This window comes from Ctenopharyngodon idella, chromosome 5 (assembly GCF_019924925.1).
Source record: "Ctenopharyngodon idella isolate HZGC_01 chromosome 5, HZGC01, whole genome shotgun sequence".
In the NCBI taxonomy this organism is placed as follows: domain Eukaryota; kingdom Metazoa; phylum Chordata; class Actinopteri; order Cypriniformes; family Xenocyprididae; genus Ctenopharyngodon; species Ctenopharyngodon idella.
Genome location: NC_067224.1, coordinates 615,805 through 636,544, shown reverse-complemented (window position 1 = coordinate 636,544; position 20,740 = coordinate 615,805). Strand labels below are relative to the sequence as shown.

The window sequence follows — 20,740 nt, the reverse complement described above, 5'->3', positions numbered from 1 at the left end:
TATTCCGGATCAGATTCAGAATGATCAAACACAGACTGAGTAGATCGAATCCATCAACACCCCCAAAGCTTCACATTTGTTTCCTCGTCCATTTCATTCTGTAATGTTGGGCGGTTTTGATTTATTTGCTGTTGAATGTTTGATGATCACATTATTTTGCATGTGTGTCAGCAATGCTTCTATCGCTTGTTTCTGCTTCTTTTTCACTTGTTTTTGGATCTGGAGATTCTGTATTCTTTCAGAAGATGCATACTAGCGTCCCCTACCGTATAACAGTGAAAACATGGATTGCTGGAAAATTCCATCAATGGCGGGGGAAAAGTTAACTCATTATATTGAAAATATCAATGTATCAAAAAATATCAAAAAGTCTTATACAGCTTTGGAATAACACCCACTGTCAGAAAAAAAGTACCTTAGAGTACTAATATATCCTTAAGGTACTACCATGAACCTTTTAGGGGTGAAAAAGTCAACACAATCACGGCAATTTGTAACTATTATAAATTTTGCCGAATTGGTGGCTAATTGACATGTTTTCGTACAATCTGCTTTTACAGATTGACAAGTATGATATAATAATAACAATAATAATATTTTGTTAAATTTTTATAGCGCTTTTCTGGGTACTCAAAGTGCTTTACATATGTAAGGGGGAATCTCCTCAACCACCACCACTGTGCAGCATCCACCTGGATGATGCGACGGCAGCCATATTGCGCCAGAACGCCCACCACGCACCAGCTGATTGGTGGAGAGGAGACAGAGTGATGAAGCCAATCAGTATATGATTTGTCACTGGCATTAGCGTAGTCATTGCTCATATATATATCTTCATGAAGTCTTCAGAACAGTGGTAACCACAGCATCTTCAACATAACAAACTCTTTAAATGTCAAACATAACAGCATTAAACACTAACAGGTCTTTCCCTTCACTAAAAACAAATAAATTAACACTTAATTTGAACATTTGTTATTCTTATCCAGTGCTGGGAACTAGAAATCCACTGCCCAGTTTCCAAAGTTATCAAGACAATTTCATTAAGTTACAATTTAATAAAAAATGTAATGATCAACATTATGTCAACAGAACTCAATAAAATAATATTTGCTACTTAAAAGTTATAATTACATTTAAAAAAAATGCATTTATTTAAGTTGTGGTAACATGTCCTCTGAATTACTTAATGAATTTAATTTTTTTGATGAACTAGTCCTGTATTAATGTGAATGTCCCGCTCTCATACTGTATGTCTGTGTTTTTCAGGAGAGGTTCTAAGCCTCATGGACGATCTTTTCTCGGGTCTGGGCTCCTCGTGTGTGGTAGCAGGACGGAGAAGCGGAGAACATCCTCACAGTATGATCTACTCTCTCGTCTTCAAGTGCCTGGAGCCCGACAGCCTTTATAAGTAAGAGCCACAGCAACCAACAAAGGTTGAAAAAGTCATCAGCTCTTCATTTCAATTAATACTTTGCTACAGTTTATTGCGAATATACACTATATTGTCTTGTGTTTTTAAGGACAACGTGCAGCAAAGTAACACCCTGTAGCTATGATATTTAGGAGTGAAAAAATTGAGAGTTTCACTTTATTCCGATGGTCCACTTTATCAGAATGTTGCTTTCTAGAGTTCACTTTTCAAGCTGACTAATGAGTTTATGGTCACTGAATATGTTTTTCTGAGGTAAATGTGACGTTATGTGACATTGTTTACAAGCTGTTTTATTGACGTCTTTCCGAGGTTGAAACACTGATTGAGCTATTACACAAGACATGATACGGATTTCGGTAAGTTGTACTGTATATTTTAACATACCTTCAGATGTTTAGTCATATTTATTTCGCGCTGTAACTGGTATTAAAGCGGAGGAGAGGATGTTCAAATGCGCTCGTGCTGCCGCTTCTCTTTAACTGAGGCGCTAAAGCGATCTGTCACGCCACATTAAACAGCGCCAAAACGGTATTTATTTTTTGAATCTCATAATAAGATGGACGTCATTTGAAATCTGAGACTTTGTTTCATATCAAAAGTAACAAAGCACAAAGATTATTGCGATTTATTGGATGAGAGGCACTACATATTCTGCTCATTCATCAACTGAAAACAGACTAGACTAATCGATTCTTGGGATTTAAGAATTGATATCGGTTTGTAAAAATGAGAATCGATTTTTTTTTTTTTTTTTTACCCAGCCCTACAAGATAGGTGACCTATAGAGATGATAAAATAGTGCTGATATGATCATATTTCTTGGTTCTAGTTTGCATTTTTAACTCTTTCCCCGACATTGACGGAATTTTCCGGCTTTCCGTGTTTTCGCAGTTATATGGTAGGGGGCGCTATTACGCATCTTCTGAAAGAGTACAGAATCTCACGATCAAAACACAGGCAAAAAAGATTCAGAAACAAGCGATAAAAGCATCGCTTATGCATGTTGTAGTCTTTGAAAAACTATGATTTTCTCAGGTTTTTGTTTAAAATGTTGCTTTTTTTATGAAACTTACCCACATTCAAGTATTGACAATAATAATAATAAAAAAAGAATGCATGACGCTAGAATAACATTTTTTGTGAAAATGATGAAAAACACTGGCAGTGACTGGCAACTTTAGAAAAAAAAAAAAAAAAAAAAAAGAGTTAACCAACTGGAGTTGATTTATAGAGCCAGCAGGACAACCGGCGAGTTGCACAATACGATAATCAACTCTAATCCACTCATAATACTTACTGATGTTTGTGGATTTTGTTAATTAAAAGGATTTTATAAAAGACCAAGAGGAAGAAAAGTGATATTGACGACAACAGATTACAGATTAAAACAATATTCCAAAGACAACCTGTTTGGTTTTAAAGATATTGATTAGTGAAAGAAAAAATAATAATAATGTAAATGATAACATTGAGATGGGGACATTCAATGCACTGCAGCTGCAGTCTAATGCAAGTGAGAAATCAGCACAAATCTGATATATTCAGTCTGGATTCTTTGGAAGGACAAATCCTTCCAACACCGACTTAATAGTCCAAAGACCACCGGAAAGTAAATTGATGTGGTTTGGAGTTGGTAATTTAAGTTTGCTAAGTGTTGTATTACTCATTGTTATTTCTGTAAGTTGTGTTTATAGAGCTCTTTTTGGAGAGGGCCCAGACAGGTAATAAAATGGCTTTTTCTTTGTTGGTTGTTTAGGCCTCTCGTGACAAGACATGTCAGAACATGGTTGAGTTATGAACAGGATGAACCTCATCAGTGTCGAATTTAATTGTGCCGCCTTCTTCTATTGAGGGTGAGGGGGTTAAAGAACACTGTGTGCATTTTTGTTCTTTCCTAAATGTTGTGTGATTTTCCGTCTTATTGCCACCTTGGTTCCTCACCAATCTTTCCCAGGCCTTTGGTTTCCATTTCAAGGAATCGTTTACCCAGAAATGAGCATTTTTGTCATCATTTACTCACCCTCAACAATAGATATAGTTGTTGTTTTCGTGTCAGCTCTTTTCCGTACTATGCAATGGATGGAGACTTAAAACCAAGCTTGTCAGACAGTATTTGTAGTATGCGGAGCCATAACTCAACACTTTTTACAAGGGTCATGTTCGTAGATGATCTTTATAAACTTGCACCAATTTGTTTTGCAAAGTGCATGCAATTTTGTCAGCATTCTGTATGTTAATAAGGAGAATTTGGTATTTAGTCATCACTAATTCAGTCAAGGTCTCAAAACAGGTTATGTTTAAAAAATTACTTAACAATCAACCTAAATGAGCAGCGTAGCATGGTTGACTCATGGGAGAAGGTTAGTGGTGAAACTTTGAGAGCAGACCCTGAAAGAACGATCCTTTGAGGACAGAATAAATCACGGCCACTGACACAGCGAAGCATGATAAACCTGGTATGACCCATACCGTGGCGTGAATTATGAGATGCCTGAATTATGCATATGCTCTCTAAGGTTCAGGGTCCAAATCTCTGTTTAGCTGTAGACTTGCTATATCTTACGTACATCTATCTTCTCCTCAACCACGTCTGATTGCTGTTCTGGTATATTTCACAGTTTGTGGGAAGAGTTGAAAACAAACCCTTCAAACTGAAGGAAATATCTGTTGTTTTAGCTACTAATGCTTTTGATGCCTGGAAGGCAACCCATTACGAGAATACTGACTACAAGATCTTTAAATGCTTCCATTAAACCTGATTTCTGTGTCCTAAATAGCTGATATTAAGATTAGCATAGAAATGAGCATTTTACTTCCAAAGTATTTTCTTAAATGTGTCTGTGCTTCAGAATAGCCACATGTTTGGCCAACAGGATCAGCCCAGATGCATATTTTCAAGCCCCAAAGAAGTCCTAAAAGCCATATGCAGTGATTTAGCAGAGCTTCACTGTGAAAATATCATCTCAGAGTTCATTATTGTTGGTGGAAAATACATAAGAAAAGCTTTAAGGTATGGACTGAAAGGCTTCCACAGAATCACAGTAATGGTAAAATGTTTGATTTAACTGCACTGACACTATCAGATGAGAACAACATTTAAAATGAATTAAGCAACATTGACGCTGTTATTGAACTAAACTGAATCAACACTGAACTGAATTGAGCTGAATAATCACACTATTGTCTTCTGTAGAGATGTCTTAAAGCTTTATTTCATGAATTTCATGAATATTAACACTGTTGTTTTCCTGTTTATTGCTGTGAAGCTGCTTTGAAACAAGCTGTATTGTATAAAGTGCCATATAAATAAATGTGACCTGACTTGGCACACCAGCATCTGTAATTCTCGTGACATCTCGTTTGTTCTCGAGATTAAATTGTGAACAAATGGCGATTTTTGCTGAAGTCTACAGAAAACAGCTATTCATCTATCTTATGTGTCTTAGAAAAGATCTCAACAGTGTCTCAATCTGTGCTCAGATTTGCCAAAAGCAACTCATTTAATGGCTGAACTATAGGTGCCAGAAATCAAAACAGCCATGAGCTGAGAAAAGCCAAACATACAGGAGTAACCAGAGAATGGTGAAACTGAAGTGAGAAAAAGAGGGATGTAGAATGTGTCAGCCAGGCAGGGGAAGAGAGGGAGACAGAGAGAGAGAGAGAGGGATCGTTCCTGGGGGGCGAAGGGGAATGTGTGTTTCACCGTCGTGTTTTGACATTCCCAGCGATGAGCCAGACCACTTCGCCTTTGTTCTCCTGGGTGATCTTTATCACTGCCAATTGTTCGCAGAGCTCCTCAGACTTGGAGTTGGATTTAAATGGCATGTGACATCCAGAGAGAGAAGCAAAGATAAGAAACATGAAGTATTCTGAAGAAAACTACAGCACCTAAAAAAGGCATTTGAAAGTCTAAAGAGCTGCACACCATTCTTTATTTGCATCGAATGTTCCAAAAAGAACCTTTTTCATCCATGGAACATTTCCATTGAACAAAAGGTTCTTTATAGTTGAAAAGGGTTCTTTAAGGCCCGTTCTCAGCTATATCGATAACTATATTATACCGTCCACACCAGCGCATTGTCACGTATCGTGGTATCAAAGCTCACGAAGACGATGACTCTACAGAATAATCTTTAATAAGAACACACAGGAGATACCCAGGAGAAACACCACTGACATTAATGCTTACACTGACAAGAACGGACCGAGAATGAGAGAGAACAAAGTGTTTAAATAATCAGGAGAACTAACAAGATGATTGACAGAACAGGTGAACATAATGACTAATTAGACACACTAGGAAAACTAGGTCACAGGGGAGAACCAAAAACAAAGAAACACAACATACACGTTACAGAACATCCCCTCCCAAAAAGGTGTGTCCTCGCAAAAGAAAAAAAAAAACAGTCCGGGGAACCTAATACAGTCAAAAGGGGGAGTGGAGGGTGGGAGGAGCCAGGGGAAAGCCAGCAGCAGGAGGAGCCAGATGTTGAGTCAGAGGCCAGGTCGGAGCCAGATGTTGAGCATGAGGTCCCAGGCTGGAGTTAAAGGTAGGAGAAGCCATGGTGGAAACGATTTAATGGAACCTAACCCTAAACCTGACCTGGGGACGACCGACAGAGAAGCAGCCACCAATGATAGAGACCCAGGTGGAGACGATGAGCCATAGAGCCCATGCGAAACCAGAAGGACTGGAGACCACAGCGACGAGCGTCCAAGGTGTAGCCATGGAACCAGAGGACGGGGCAGAGCCGGTGGGACCGAGGACGAAGGCGCAGCCAGATGGAGCCGAAGGCGCAGGCAGGACGATGTCCGACCAAGGCGGAGCCGGAGGGACGAGCGAGCCCAGTGGAGCTGTATGGCTGATGGATTCCGGTGGAGCCGAGGGAGGGAGGAGCCAAGGCAGAGCTGATGTGTCGACAGGCCGAGGTGGAGAGATGGGCACAGAGGATGGAGGTGAAGACAGGGGATCCTCTGTGTTGGATGGAGCTGGTGGCCTGAAGACACTGGGCAGGTCCTTACAGAGTGGCTGAGGGACACGAGCGAAGGCGGGGCTGAGGAACTGGCAGTTTGAGGAGGTGGGAGAGGGAGGTTGGGTGGGCAAACTGGAGAAAAAGGAAATGTTGGAGATACAGGGGACGCTGGAGAAACAGGAAACGCTGGAGAAACAGGGGAACTGGAAATGATTTCTCCAAAAAGGTCAATTAAATTTTCCTCAAAAATGTCCTTTAGTTCCTCATCATATCCTCCAGAGGCCAGATCGTACTCACACATAGCGGCGGGAGTGTGGGTGGGGCTATCCTCCAAGCCGTCAATCTCCATTAACACTCCCTCTGCAATCCACGGTGTTGCCAGCTTGCGCACCTGGTCAGACACATTATGTGGAATGGCTCCTTGGATGACTCCTTCCGACCTCTTCCTTGGTTCAGGCTCGTCCATTGTGGCGGGCTGGTCTCCGCAGTCTGTAGTGGGCACATGCAACTTCTCCATCGCGTCACTCGCTGGTGGAAGGCTGGTCTCTGGAGGTGCTGGGGTGGGGCTGGTGACGATGTCATCCTCTGCGGGGCCGACAGTGAATGGTGAGTGGTTGTTCACCAGCACCCACTCTAAGAATGAGGAAATGAGCGAAGAACACTCCCTGGGAGGCGTGCCTGGATAGTGCGTCTGGCACGCAAACTCCAAAAAATCCCTGGTGTGAGGCTCCAGAAAGCTGTTATGCTTCAGGCATAAAAGATGGATTGGTGGATGGATTCTAAAGGATAAAGGATGGATTCTGATTATTATTTTGAAAGTGATTCCAATGATATTGTTCCTTTGTGTCATTATCATTATAGTTGTGGTGTATCATCATAAAAGTGGGATGATTATTAAAACTCTATAGTTATCGTTATATATACAGGCCTTTAGACTATTAAGATATTCTTCACACTATGAACAAAAAGGTCCGTTTGGTTCTCTGGGGAACCAAAAATGGTTCTTCACAGTCATTGCTGCAAAACCCTCTATTGGGACCTTTATTTTTAAGAGCGTAAGGTAGAATGAGAGACCGTGTAAGCACAAAAAAGTACCTTTGGCATTTTTGTAACACCTTAAACAACCCAAAACAGCAACTAGTCTAGAGTTCCCCTTCTAAAGTCCTTAAAGCAAACTACAAATTGTCTGATTAAAAAAAAAAAACCACTCCAATAGGCAACCACACAACCACATAATTCAAACAATGTGATTGTTCAAGCCAGTGTTGTTCTGATGAGATTGGCAGGGGATGGTGGCTGGCCTGCATTTGGAGTGATGTCTTTTGGTGAGGTTTAGGAAAGGAATGCCACACTCCTTCGATGAATAACAAGATCAGGCAAACTATGCAAGCCATGTATAAACAGACCGTATTACAAACAAAACAATCAGCTGGTGGTTATTGAAATATGGATTTCCAAACAAAGGAAGAGTCAAAGTGTTGAAACCTTGCCGTGTAAAGAAATGTCTCCTTGGAAGTGGGGAAAAGACATCTCTGGCATCCTTCCGTTGACTTATGTGTAGTCAGAAAGCGTATCCATTTCATCGGATTCATCAGATGGCAGCGATGACTGTTATACAACAATGCTGGAATGAACAAATGTCTGCAACTGGCGTCTTGGGTTGGATGCATCTGATGTTGGTTTACGGTATGACTGCACAACACCATTTCTGGTAATGAAGGAATTTTAATAAATATATAAAATGTGCTTTGCAATTTAATCTGATGCTGGCACATTGCATTTAAACATGGAAAGTCTACTTAATGTATGTTTACAGTGCACTTGATGTTCTGTACAATACCACTACCCAATACCTAAACTTAACAACTACCTTACTAACTATTAATAAGCAGTAATTAGGAGTTTATTGAGGGAAAAGTCATAGTTAATTGTTAGTTAAAGGATTAGTTGACTTCAGAATGAAAATTTCATGATAATTTACTCACCCCCATGCCATCCAAGATGTTCATGTCTTTCTTTCTTCAGTCGAAAAGAAATGAAGGTTTTTGAGGAAAACATTCCAGGATTTTTCTCCATATAGTGGACTTCACTGGGGTTCAACAGGTTGAAGGTCCAAATGTCAGTTTCAGTGCAGCTTCAAAGAGCTCTACATGATCCCAGACGAGGAATAAGAGTCTTATCTAGAGAAACCATCGGCCATTTTCTAAAAACAATAAAATTTATATACTTTTTAACCACAAATGCTCATCTTGCACTGCTCTGTGATGCTCCACGCATTACGTAATCATGTTGGAAAGGTCACGCGTGACGTAGGCAGAAGCACCGATCCAGTGTCTACAAAGAGAACGTACAAAGACTAAGTCAAACGCCCTTTACAAAAAAAAATAGTAAAACAACGATGTCTGACGATTTTGAAATTGGAGGAGAAAACGCCCTACCACGGTACTTCCGCCTACGTCACGCGTGACCTTTCCAACGTGATTACGTAATGCGTGGAGCATCACAGAGCAGTGCAAGATGAGCATTTGTGGTTAAAAAGTATTTCATTTTTAATTTTTTTAAACTGGCTGATGGTTTCTCTAGATAAGACTCTTATTCCTCGTCTGGGATCATGTAGAGCTCTTTGAAGCTGCACTGAAACTGACATTTGGACCTTCAACCCGTTGAACCCCAGTGAAGTCCACTATATGGAGAAAAATCCTGGAATGTTTTCCTCAAAAACCTTCATTTCTTTTCAACTGAAGAAAGAAACACATGAACATCTTGGATGACATGGGGGTGAGTAAACTATCAGGAAATGTTCATTCTGAAGTCAACTAATCCTTTAAGAGTGAGAATTGGACCCTAATCTAAAGTGTGGCAAATATGGGATTTTATTGTTCTATTAAGACATTAAAATATTGGTTGGTTTTGTACAAAACAAGAGTAAGCGATTGTCAAAATGAAAATAATATATTTTTATACTTTCTCAGGTGAAAAGTCTGAAAAGTCTGACACTTTGGCACACGCCAAATAGCATCTAACTACTATTTACACTTGTGGTGTAAAGAAAATATTTTTCAGATGTGCAAAAAAAAAAAAAAGCCTAAAAATAATAATTAGACATAGTCATGTAAACTACACATAGGCAGTCAAACGTAGTCAGATAGTCACCTCAATGACCCGCGTGTCATTAGCAGCAGAGCCAGGCCTGTTTAGTGCAGGTTGATCTGGGTGGTCTGAGAAAACGCTGAGCAGCAGCTTTAATGTGTTTTGTATTTGCCAAACGGAACTCCGTCATTAGAGGAAGTGGGAGTCCCATTTAAGCTGCTATTAGCCGTAATGACTGTTTTTTTTCTTTCGTTTTTTTTGCTCGTCATGCACGCAATTTCCTAACGTAACAGAATCCGCTGGAATCCCTGCCTGCGTGTTTTAGTGGTCTGTGGCTCATAAACAAGAACTCCAGAAACACTCTTTCAGGGACACCTTTCGGTTTTAATGATTTTGTCGTAAGATTCAGTGTGTTTATTTTGCCTGAGCCCAAAGTTATTTGGGTTACTTTGCTCTATTTGTTTATTTGCGTAAATGTTCCATGTAAATGTTTCAGTTACATGGAGCTTAAAAACAGAGATTAGGCAACACATTGAAACAGACTTTTCCTCACGTCCACCCCATCCTCTCTTCCAGGTTCACTCTTTATGCTGTGGACAGCCGTGGTAGTCGGTCGGACGCGAGTTTTGTGGCCGTCCGCACGTCCTGTCCGATGGTGGATGACAGCAAAGCAGAAGGTACAGAGCCATTCTCCTTCACTCCATTCACACGTGTGAGTGAAGAGATGTGTCATCATGTCATCATCGCACCCATCTGAGGTGGCAGCTTTTCGTGTCCTGTCTGTTTACGATTACGTCATCCGTAGTGGCTAGAAGATTTTACTCGAACAGAATTCACAGGTCTGGCAGCAGTATGAATCACAGGGAAGTAAATCGATAGCAAAGTAAAAATGGGATTACAGAAAGTTCACTCAAAGAAAAGGAAAAGTAGGACTTACCGTGCAAGTCATAAAGTGATAACATGTTAGCAAATCTCATTTTTAGTCCTGATTCTCTTGTGAAAAAGAAGTGTGCTTACTTGTATTAAATGTGCACTTGTAGTGTACTTCAATTACTGAAAGTATATTAAAATCTGTACTTGTAGATATGATATTAATGAAGTAAAAACTCTCACTTAAAGAGAGAGTACACTTTCATGACATGATGTTTATGCTACTTCTTTTTCACAAGGTTTCACAAAATACAGGCAGAATTTCATTTGTCACCAGAGATGAAAGAAAACACCAGAAGATTTTGTTAAAATGTTTGTTTTTTGAATACTATGGAAGCTTTTTTTCCGCCACGGAATAAAAAAATGCAAAAGGTAATTGCGACTTTATCTCACAATTCTGACTTTTCTTTCTTGCAATTGCGAGTTTACATCTCACAATTCTGACCTTTTTTCTCCGAATTGCAATTGCGAGTTATAAAGTCAGAATTGCGAGATATAAACCTGCAATTCTGAGAAATAAAGTCTCGATTGTGAGAGAAAAAAAGTCAATATTGTGAGAAACTCGCAATTGCGAGAAAAAAGTTGCAGTTACCTTTTTGATTTTTTTTATTCAGTGGCAGAAACAAGCTTCCATAGAATACAGACAGTTCAGATTTGGAAGTCAGACCTTCTTTCCCCTCAAACAGAGATCGCAGACAAAGTGTACAACCTGTACAATGGCTACACCAGCGGGAAGGAGCAGCAGACGGCCTACAACACCCTGATGGAGATCTCCCCACCGCTGCTGTATCGTGTGCAGCATCACTACAATTCCCACTACGAGAAGTTTGGAGACTTTGTGTGGAGAAGTGAGGATGAACTTGGACCCAGGTGAGGAAGAGAATGACCAATCACTTCTGCAGTACTTTGTCTGTCATTTGCTTTCATTCTCTCATAATCTCCATCTCCCACCCTTTACTCACTTCTTTGCTAAGAACAATCTACAGGTGATGATACATGGGGCAACTTTTTCAGCAATGTCGCTGGGCAATTTTGCAGAGTGATGTTGCTTGGGGACTTTCCCATTGAGAATAGGCTGGATACTTTAGATTGATATTTGTTGCCTATTCTCAATGGGAAAGTGCCCGGCAACATTGCTCAAAACGTTGCCCCGTGTATCATCACCTTAAGAGACATTTTAAAGCAAGATAGCACACTTTTCAAGCCAAACGTTTCACAACAAGAAAATATGTTTAGTGTACTTCAGGTTGTTCTCACTGTCATCCAATTAACAACACCAGATCACATTGAGCTGCAGTGTGAACGCAGCCTTTTAAACATCAGTGGATCATGTTGATAGTGATGACCCTTGTGAAAAAGAAGTGCACTAATATACCTTAAAAAAATACACTTAAGAACAAGTGAATGTAATGTTTTCGGATGCTTAATTGTGTGTTAATTGCACTTACATAAAATGTATTATATTTTAAATGTTTATTAAATGCATTTAGCTGAACTTTAGAGTTCTTGTTTCATCCACTTAAGTAGGACTTAAGTACTTTATATGGTCAACTAAAATATACTTCAGTGTCATTTCTAATGAAACTTACAGTATATGTCATGCATTCCTATATAGTCGTAATTACACATTTGTAATGAAGTTGCAATTTAGTACATTTAAAATAAGTGAACTTTAATGCCCGGTTTCACAGACAAGGCTTAAGTCTAGTCTTGGACTAAAATGCATGTTTGAGCTATTTTACAAAATATTATTCAAAAATAATGCTTTAAAAAGTACAACTTTTAATTTGACTATATTACAGAGTGTACTTAAGTGTGTTAAAAACTTTCATAAAAATGTACTCTTAGTACACTTAAGTTGGCTTTTATTTCATTACTATTATATTTTATGCAAGTATAGTTTTTTTAAAATATACTTTTAATATTTGAAGTAAACAAGTGTGCATTCAGTACACTTACTGTAAGTGCACTTGTTCACAAGGGGAACTACACCTGTGGACACCTGCATGAACTTGAGAAGAACTGACTTACTGAAATAACTTTTAAAACGACAAAAATTACTTCAAATGTTTTTGATTGAAGACATTCTCAATTCTTGATTACAAAAAATGACTTGAACAATGAAGATAGTTTAGGTTGCAGAGGCTACTTGAGTGTTGTTTGAGAATTAGTAGGTTTTTATGGAACAGCTTGTGTATTTTTAAGCAATCACGAAGAGGAAGTGTGCGCAGTCCCTCACACGGGCCCCTGGTTCAGCTCTTGGCTGGGGCCATCAGAAGGTTGCCATCCTAAACTCTCTGTGAATGTTTGTGTAATCTGTTCTCTGGCAGAACTAGCAGGGGAATGAAACAGAGACCACCAATTACAGTTCATTTTCCCTTTTTCGTAAGAATCCAATAATCTTTATGAATATCAACACAGGCTTTGCATTAGGATTAAATATAGTTGGAGCAGTAAGTAATGCTTACTAAAACAAATCACTTCAAAACACATTTAGATCATATTGCGAGTTAAAGATATATATATATATATATATATATATATATATATATATATATATATATATATATATATTGTATATGGGTCATTGACGGATAAAGTTTTTAAAACCAAAACAAATGGAGATATAATTCATTTTGAAGTTTTATTAAGTGTCAACAATAAGATTATGTGGTTTTTATAATCAATTATCACTGCTTTTGTCATTTTTTACAAGACGGACAACATTTGTCACTAAAAAGTCATTCGGTTTAACCAAAATTTCGGTTTTACCGAATGACACTTTTGGTTATACCGAATGACGATATTTTCAAACAATGCTAACAGGCTGATATCTAGCTAGCTAGCAAAAGGATAATCAAACATTTTATATTTAGTACAAGTTTTTAAAATATTACAACATTTTCCATGTTTTATAGCGGTTGTACCGAATGACCTGATGTTTCGGGACATGCGTATGATCAAGTGAAAACATGAATTATTCAAATAGTTAAGAGAGAGTGAGTTACTTTGCTTCACGACCATGTGGTCCTTTGCAGGTGTCTGAATGTTGTCACATCCTGTCACATGATACTGACCGCATGACTTGATCCAAAATGGTCCCTTTATATTGGTTACTCCGAATGACATCAGTGAAATTAATTTTTCCGGACATTCTTTCTCATAACAAAGCAACGACTTCTACACATAATTTTAATATCATTTTGCACTATGTTGATATATGATGTTATAAAATCATGCCAGAATAAAAAATATGTACATTTATTACATTTTAACATATTTTAATCACAAATGAAATGGCTGTATTGGCCTTTGGACGGTTAAACCGAATGACCTTTTGACACTTCAGAATCTTTAAAATACCTTTATATGAAGCAAAATATAATTAAAACCTTTTGGATTCAATAAAAGAGATCTAGTTGTACTACCTTACATACTTTAGATGTCATATATTTGTTTTTTATTGTTATTAAGGCCTTTGGACAAAAAATGACCCGTCACATCATTGACCCATTTATATATATAATTGCTGAGCAGACACAGTTTTATAATGTGTAGTTTAACCACTTTTTACCACATTAAAATCTTTCTTTTTTCACCACCAAGCTCATAGTTTTCATTATAAGAAATAAAATAACAATTTATTAGGAATTAGGCATGATGTATATATAGTATAAATTAAAGATAAATATATTTTAATGACGTCAAGATGACACTTTTTACAGAAGACCATTTTTCCCCTTACACTTTGAAAACCCGTTCACATCCTATTACATATATTCAAATAAGTTTTCAAAATTTTTAAAGTTATTATTATTATTATTAATCATTGGTAAAAACATGACTCAGGTTCAGCAGAAATGTTGGCAGAGCGGTGTATCTCCTGACAGCACTGACAGCTCTCTTTCTGGCCACCACAGGAAGGCCCATCTGATCCTGAGACGAATGGATCGGATCAGTCTGTTCTGCCGCTCGCTGCTCCGCAGTGGCTTCATCCAAAGCCGAACGGAGAGCGTGCCGTACATGCTGTGTCGCAGTGACGACACGAGACCCGGTGGCACGCTATGGCACAGTTCACTTCACGAAACCCGGCTAGCCTGTCTGGAGAAAGTCATATCAGTGCAACGCAACATATACGGAAAGTCAAAGTTACGATGAGACTTGACCTTCTCTCTTATGGTCTCCAGCTTGGCTGTTCTTTTTCTAAACCCAAATGACTTTGAGACTGTGAGAGGAGGTTTTGTTGTTTCTTTACTTTTCTTTTCTTTCCTTTTTGGAGTTTTCCAAATGCTGACAGCAGCCTCGGATGGGAAGAATCGATTTATTTTAAATTATTTTTGTTCATTGTTTCTGCTGCAAGGACATCACTACTGAAGGACTGTTTACGAATGTAAGAATTTAACTGCATGGTGCTGCAGAACTCCGAACCAGGTTCCCTGATGCTCATTTTGCAAACATATCTCTTGGAATACCTAGCCAAGCAAGACGAGAATATGATCTCTCAGCGGTTTTCCTTCTTTTCTATTCAACCCTTTTTGACATCGAGTCTATTAATCTTTTTATAGTTTTGCCACAATTAATTGAGAAAACTGTATAAGAATATCGTCAGGGTCACAGAAAATGCTTTTGAGAACAAGTATAGTCCTGTCACACATATTATATTTAGCCAAAAGAATGTTCCTTTACAGTGTCCAAAGAAATGAATGGGGGTACTGCTGGCCAATGAGACCAATAGATTTCATCAAAGTGAATCATCTAATGTATTTGGCGAAGGGTTGTGGTACAAAAGAAAGCATTGTGCAGAACTATTCTGTAAATGATTGTCCGGGAACAATGTGTGTTTGTTGAAAACGCAGTTGAACGAAGGGCCTCGACACATTTTCAGTAAGTAAGTTGCTATATTCCATGCTATATTCATTGTGATAGTTAATTATGCTATTGTACATACAATTGTAAATGCAGTATGTAATAAGTGAATATGATTTTTTTTGTGTGTGGGGGTGGGGGGAAGGGTCTATTAAATATGTATATAGAATCTCGAGAAGTTTTCTCAGTTTTATCTAAAATATGTGAAGAATCAATTAAATATTTAAAAATAAAAACCTGTTACACTACCTCACTGGCAATCTCTAAGACAGCCCTGAACTCGACACCTGTAGCAGAATCTGTAAAAAACTCAAATACACTGTTCATATGTTAAAATGTCCTTGGTCCATAACATTGTCTGTTGCCTCTTGAGCATTGGTGACTGTTTACGACATTTGGGGATAGTTGCAAATGAGTTACTTGATTGTCTTAATGGTAAAACTGGTTGCCATTAAGTCCACCGTCATTGAGAGGGAAGAAATCGATTTGTGGCGGAAGAGTGACGTCTGACCCGATGCATGACGCAGTGACGAACGTGAAAGCTCAGAGGATAGAGCAAAACAAAACACCGGTCATGAGTTAGAAGTCTAAAACGAGAAATTTTATTTCGATATAAGAGAGGAGGAGCTTGAGTTTGATGCACAGCCCTATCAATATAACCACGAGAGGCGTCTAAGCTTACAATACTCCAACATCCTACGCCATACATCGCTTCAGGGGTTACTCTTGTGCCGCAAGTCGACTTGCGCAGTATGCTACAGTCAGGCTATTTTTGTGGCGTGTTCCACACGTCGGCCCTAGTCAGACCCCCGTCGTCAGTATGTTGAATCGCCGTCGGGTTGCCGGTAAGAGAGATCACTCGGATTGGCTGTTCGGTTTAGCCAACGAGTCAGTGCACGAGAATTAAAGTGAAAGTGATGAAAGCGAGCAAAGAAGTCGAGACGGCACAGACAGAAGTCTGTTACCTGAGCATTGCAATACGCAAATATTTTTCATACGACATGAGCCGCCTGGAATGAAGAAAGTGATCAGCACGATTGATATTCAAAATGGTAAGCAAGTGCTGCTTTACGGTTTGTCTGCAGTCCTAGTTTCAGTTTCCCTTTTTGAATGACGAACACTACTGATTCCTGCTGATGTACACAGTTACTTACATGCAGGTGCAGAACACACATGCTAGCTGACAGACGGATGTAGTCTTAGTGGTGTGTTCAGTCGCAGATTTTTGGCCGAGACACAGCCGACGCGAGGCGACAACACAGTTGGCTTTCGTCGTTTGGCTTGGTGTGTCCTGGCCTTAAGTCTGAAAATATACACATAAACACTACATATTCACAACTTAACATGCAAAACATAATGTTCTGTGTTAATACAAGTGATTTGCACATGCATGTGTTGAATCATTTGAAATCTCTCAGTGAGACTGGAACAAATGGTCTCATTCCCACAACAGCAAATATCTGAGAGTTCAGGGATATTTTGCTTACTGTAAATGGTGTCCTTTGTCAGGGCCTTCCATGTAAAATGACCTCCTGTACCCTGCGTGAACCCATAGGTCCAGGGTCCTGTTTATTTATAAGCTCTAATTGTTAGTTGTCTCGATTTGAAGGATGTGTTTTTTGATCTGGGTATTTAAGGAAAGCAAAAGGGTTGAAGGAATTTTGTAAGCAATTGAACTCAACATAGCATTGTTTCTTCTAAATTCCTCACACTAAGCCATTTGACTTGAGTTGAACAAAAGTCAAACTTAATTTCAAACTCTGAGTTTCCCCCTAGGATGGGACAATATTGTTTATATCGATATACTTGATGTTGCGAACATATTTAAGGAAGCACACAGAGCTGCTGCCTAATAAGTGCACGATCCAAGAGGTCTAAAACATGAGACATGCTTTACATTGAGTGCTTCAAACTAAATTATAAACCTACATGGCTTGCCCTACTTTTCTTCAGCGCACAACGTACATATTACATACATATAATATGTATGTTGTGTGCACATAACGTACATATTGTGTACTTTTGATATATTGCATGTTCAGATATTCATACAACAAAATATTCTGGGGGCCATGGACGTTTTGTGAAAATGCTGGCAGTAGCTGGCAACTTTTCTAAAAAAAAAAAAAAAAACTCTGGCAGGGAAAGAGTTAATTTTGCGTCCTTTTTTTCTTTCTTTCTATTGAGAGATCCATCTTAAACTTGAGACTTCTCTGTCTATCATTATAAAGTGAGCAAGCCCTCATAAATTAAAGGCTTTTTAAATTGCTCAAGATGAATTTATAGGCTCAAATATCTACATTTTTTTCAGTACGCATTAAGAAGACACAAAAGGGTTATATGACCGAAGAAAAGGTAAGTGATCAATCATTTTCAGTTGATCAAAGTTCTTGCTTCTACAGCCATGCCAAGTCTGTGTGTTAAGAGAAGAAATATCTATGGTCTGTTTCTCATTGTGAAACATCTCAGGGACCAAAGCAATGAAATCAGTGTTCCTGAATCAGAGTTGCACTTTCTGTAGTGAGTTTTAAAAATGGCTGGTGATTTATGTTCATTCATTGAGTACCCTAAGAATATTCTGCCTGCCTATGTCAGTGGTGTTCAACCCTGTTCCTGGAGCATAAGTCACTAGCATGCTTTAACACATTGATAACATGTTTTTAGCAAGTTGCTAGCATGTTTTAGCACTCTGTTAATGTTTATGACGTTTTAAAGGGTTAGTTCACCCAAAAATGAAAATAATGTCATTTATTACTCACCCTCATGTCGTTCCACACCCGTAAGACCTTCATTCATCTTCGGAACACAAATTAAGATATTTTTGTTGAAATCCGATGGCTCCGTGAGGCCTACATAGCCAGCAATGACATTTCCTCTCTCAAGATCCATTAATGTACTAAAAACATATTTAAATCAGTTCATGTGAGTACAGTGGTTCAATATTAATATTATAAAGCCACGAGAATATTTTTGGTGTGCCAAAAAAACAACAACAAAAGAACGACTTATATAGTGATGGCCGATTTCAAAACACTGCTTCAGGAAGACTCGGAGTGTTATGAATCAGCGTGTCGAATCATGATTCGGATCGCGTGTCAAACCGCCAAACTGCTAAAATCACGTGACTTTGGCGCTCCGAACCGCTGATTCAACACGCTGATTCATAACGATCTGAAGCTTCCTGAAGCAGTGTTTTGAAATCAGCCATCACTATATAAGTCGTTCACATTATAACACACATTATAATAACACATAACACATTGCTAACATGTTTCTGGCATTTTACGTTAGCATGTTTTAACAAAATTATAACATGTTTTAGCACTCTGTTAATGTTTATGATGTTTTAGCATGTTAGCATGTTGTAACCCATTGCTAACATGTTTTAACACATTGCTAACATGTTTCTGGCATTTTATGTTAACATGATTTATCACACAGCTAGCATGTTTTAACAAAATTATAACATGTTTTAACACATTGATAACATGTTTTAGCACTCTGTTAATGTTTATGACGTTTTAACATGTTAGCATGTTGTAACCCATTGCTAACATGTTTTAACACATTAACGATTTAAAACCTTGCTAACATGTTTCTGTCATGTTTTCACATACTAGCATGTTTTACCCATTGCTAACTTGTTTCTGGCATTTTACAATGTTAGCATGTTTTATCACACAGCTGTTTTAACATGTTAGCATGTTGTAACCCATTGCTAACATGTTTTAACATAATTAAAACCTTGATAACATGTTTCTGTCATGTTTTTACATGCTAACATGTTTTAACACATTGCTAACATGTTTCTGTCATGTTTTTACATGCTAACATGTTTTAACACATTGCTAACATGTTTCTGGCATGTTTTCACATACTAGCATGTTTTAACACATTGCTAACATGTTTCTGGCATGTTTTCACATACTAGCATGTTTTAACACATTGCTGTTTTTACATGTTATCATGTTGTAACCCATTGCTAACATGTTTCTGGCATTTTATGTTAGCATGTTTTATCACATAGCTAACATGTTTTAACAAAATTATAACATGTTTCTGACCTGTTTTAGCATGTTAACACATTGTTACACAATGCTAACCTGTTTAAACACATTACTAACATTTTAAAACCTTGCTAACATGTTTCTGACATGTTTTAGCATTTTAGCATGTAACACATTGTTAACCTGTTTTAGCACATTACTATATATGAAATGTGCTAAACTTGCTAACATGTTTCTGACGTTATAGCATATTTCAAAAACTTGCTAACATGTTTCTGACATGTTTTAGCATGTTAACATGTTTTGACACATTGTTAACATGTTTCTGGCACTATACAATGTTCGCATGTTTTAGCAAATTGCTAGCATGTTTTAACAAAATTATAACATGTTTTGGCACATTGATAACATGTTTTAACACTGTGTTAATGTTTTTGACATGTTTTATCATGTTGCAACACATTGTTAACCTGTTTTAACACATTACTAACATTTTAAAACCTTGCTAACATGCTTCTGCCCATTTCTGACATTTTACGTTTGCATGTTTTAGCACATTGCTAGCATGTTTTAACAAAATTATAACATGTTTTAGCACATTGATATCATGTTTTTAACAAGTTGCTAACCTGTTTTAGCATGTTGTTAACGTTTCTGGTGTTTTAGAACATTAGCATGTTTTAACACATTGCTAACATTTTTTAACACGTTACTAAAGTAAAAGGTTTGACCCACTCAATGTAACTCTATGGGATTGTTCATAGATTTGATCGCCCAATTAAAAAAAAAAAAAAAAAAAAAACATAAATCTGATCAGTTAGAAAAGATATGGCATAGAACATTCAGGTGGAGTTTGGTGGTTACAGATTGAAAGCTCTGGGAAGAGCAACTGTAATAAATTTGGTCTCAGAAGAAGAAAAAGAAGCAGCAGATTAAATAGTAGATCGGTACACTGGCTTTGTCAAGTCAACATAATAAATGTAAACATGCATGAGTGCATTGAATTTCTGATGTTCTATTAGCCACAAAACAACAACCAACCATTAACAATAATGTTTGCGAACCTGAATTTCTTCAGGAAATGCTTCTTTAGCATTCAATTAATGTTCAGGTTCTTCCAAGTTGGATGAAACCTAAATGTTTATTCCTGTTTATTTTGAATGTCAACACTAGTTTACATTTTATCTAAATTCCACATAGACCACAAAAACTGAATCCAAACCTGAAATGCTGAAATGGTCAAAGAGTGGACGATACTTTTGAGTAGTTACCAGCGCTTTATTTATACACAATACATGACGGAGAAATAAAGTTACTTGCTCACCATTTTAATTCATTTTTCAAATAGTGATATGTATGCAATAATCCAGAGCACCAAAGTATAACCTTACAAAAAATTAGTGCATTTTACAACAGCTTATTAAAACAACTGCAGCATT

General features: G+C 37.9%; 1 protein-coding gene across 1 annotated transcript in view; it reads left to right on the top strand.

The window, feature by feature from the left end:
- Positions 1-15,542, top strand: part of LOC127512990 (astrotactin-2-like) — a 423,953-nt gene extending 408,411 nt beyond the window's left edge. The window contains exons 20-23 of the mRNA XM_051894406.1: positions 1,270-1,411; positions 10,075-10,175; positions 11,115-11,298; positions 14,349-15,542. Coding sequence (XP_051750366.1) covers positions 1,270-1,411; positions 10,075-10,175; positions 11,115-11,298; positions 14,349-14,586 — 665 coding nt within the window. The 3' untranslated portion in view covers positions 14,587-15,542. The remainder of the gene's footprint in view (positions 1-1,269; positions 1,412-10,074; positions 10,176-11,114; positions 11,299-14,348) is intronic.
- Positions 15,543-20,740: the final 5,198 nt, after the last annotated feature.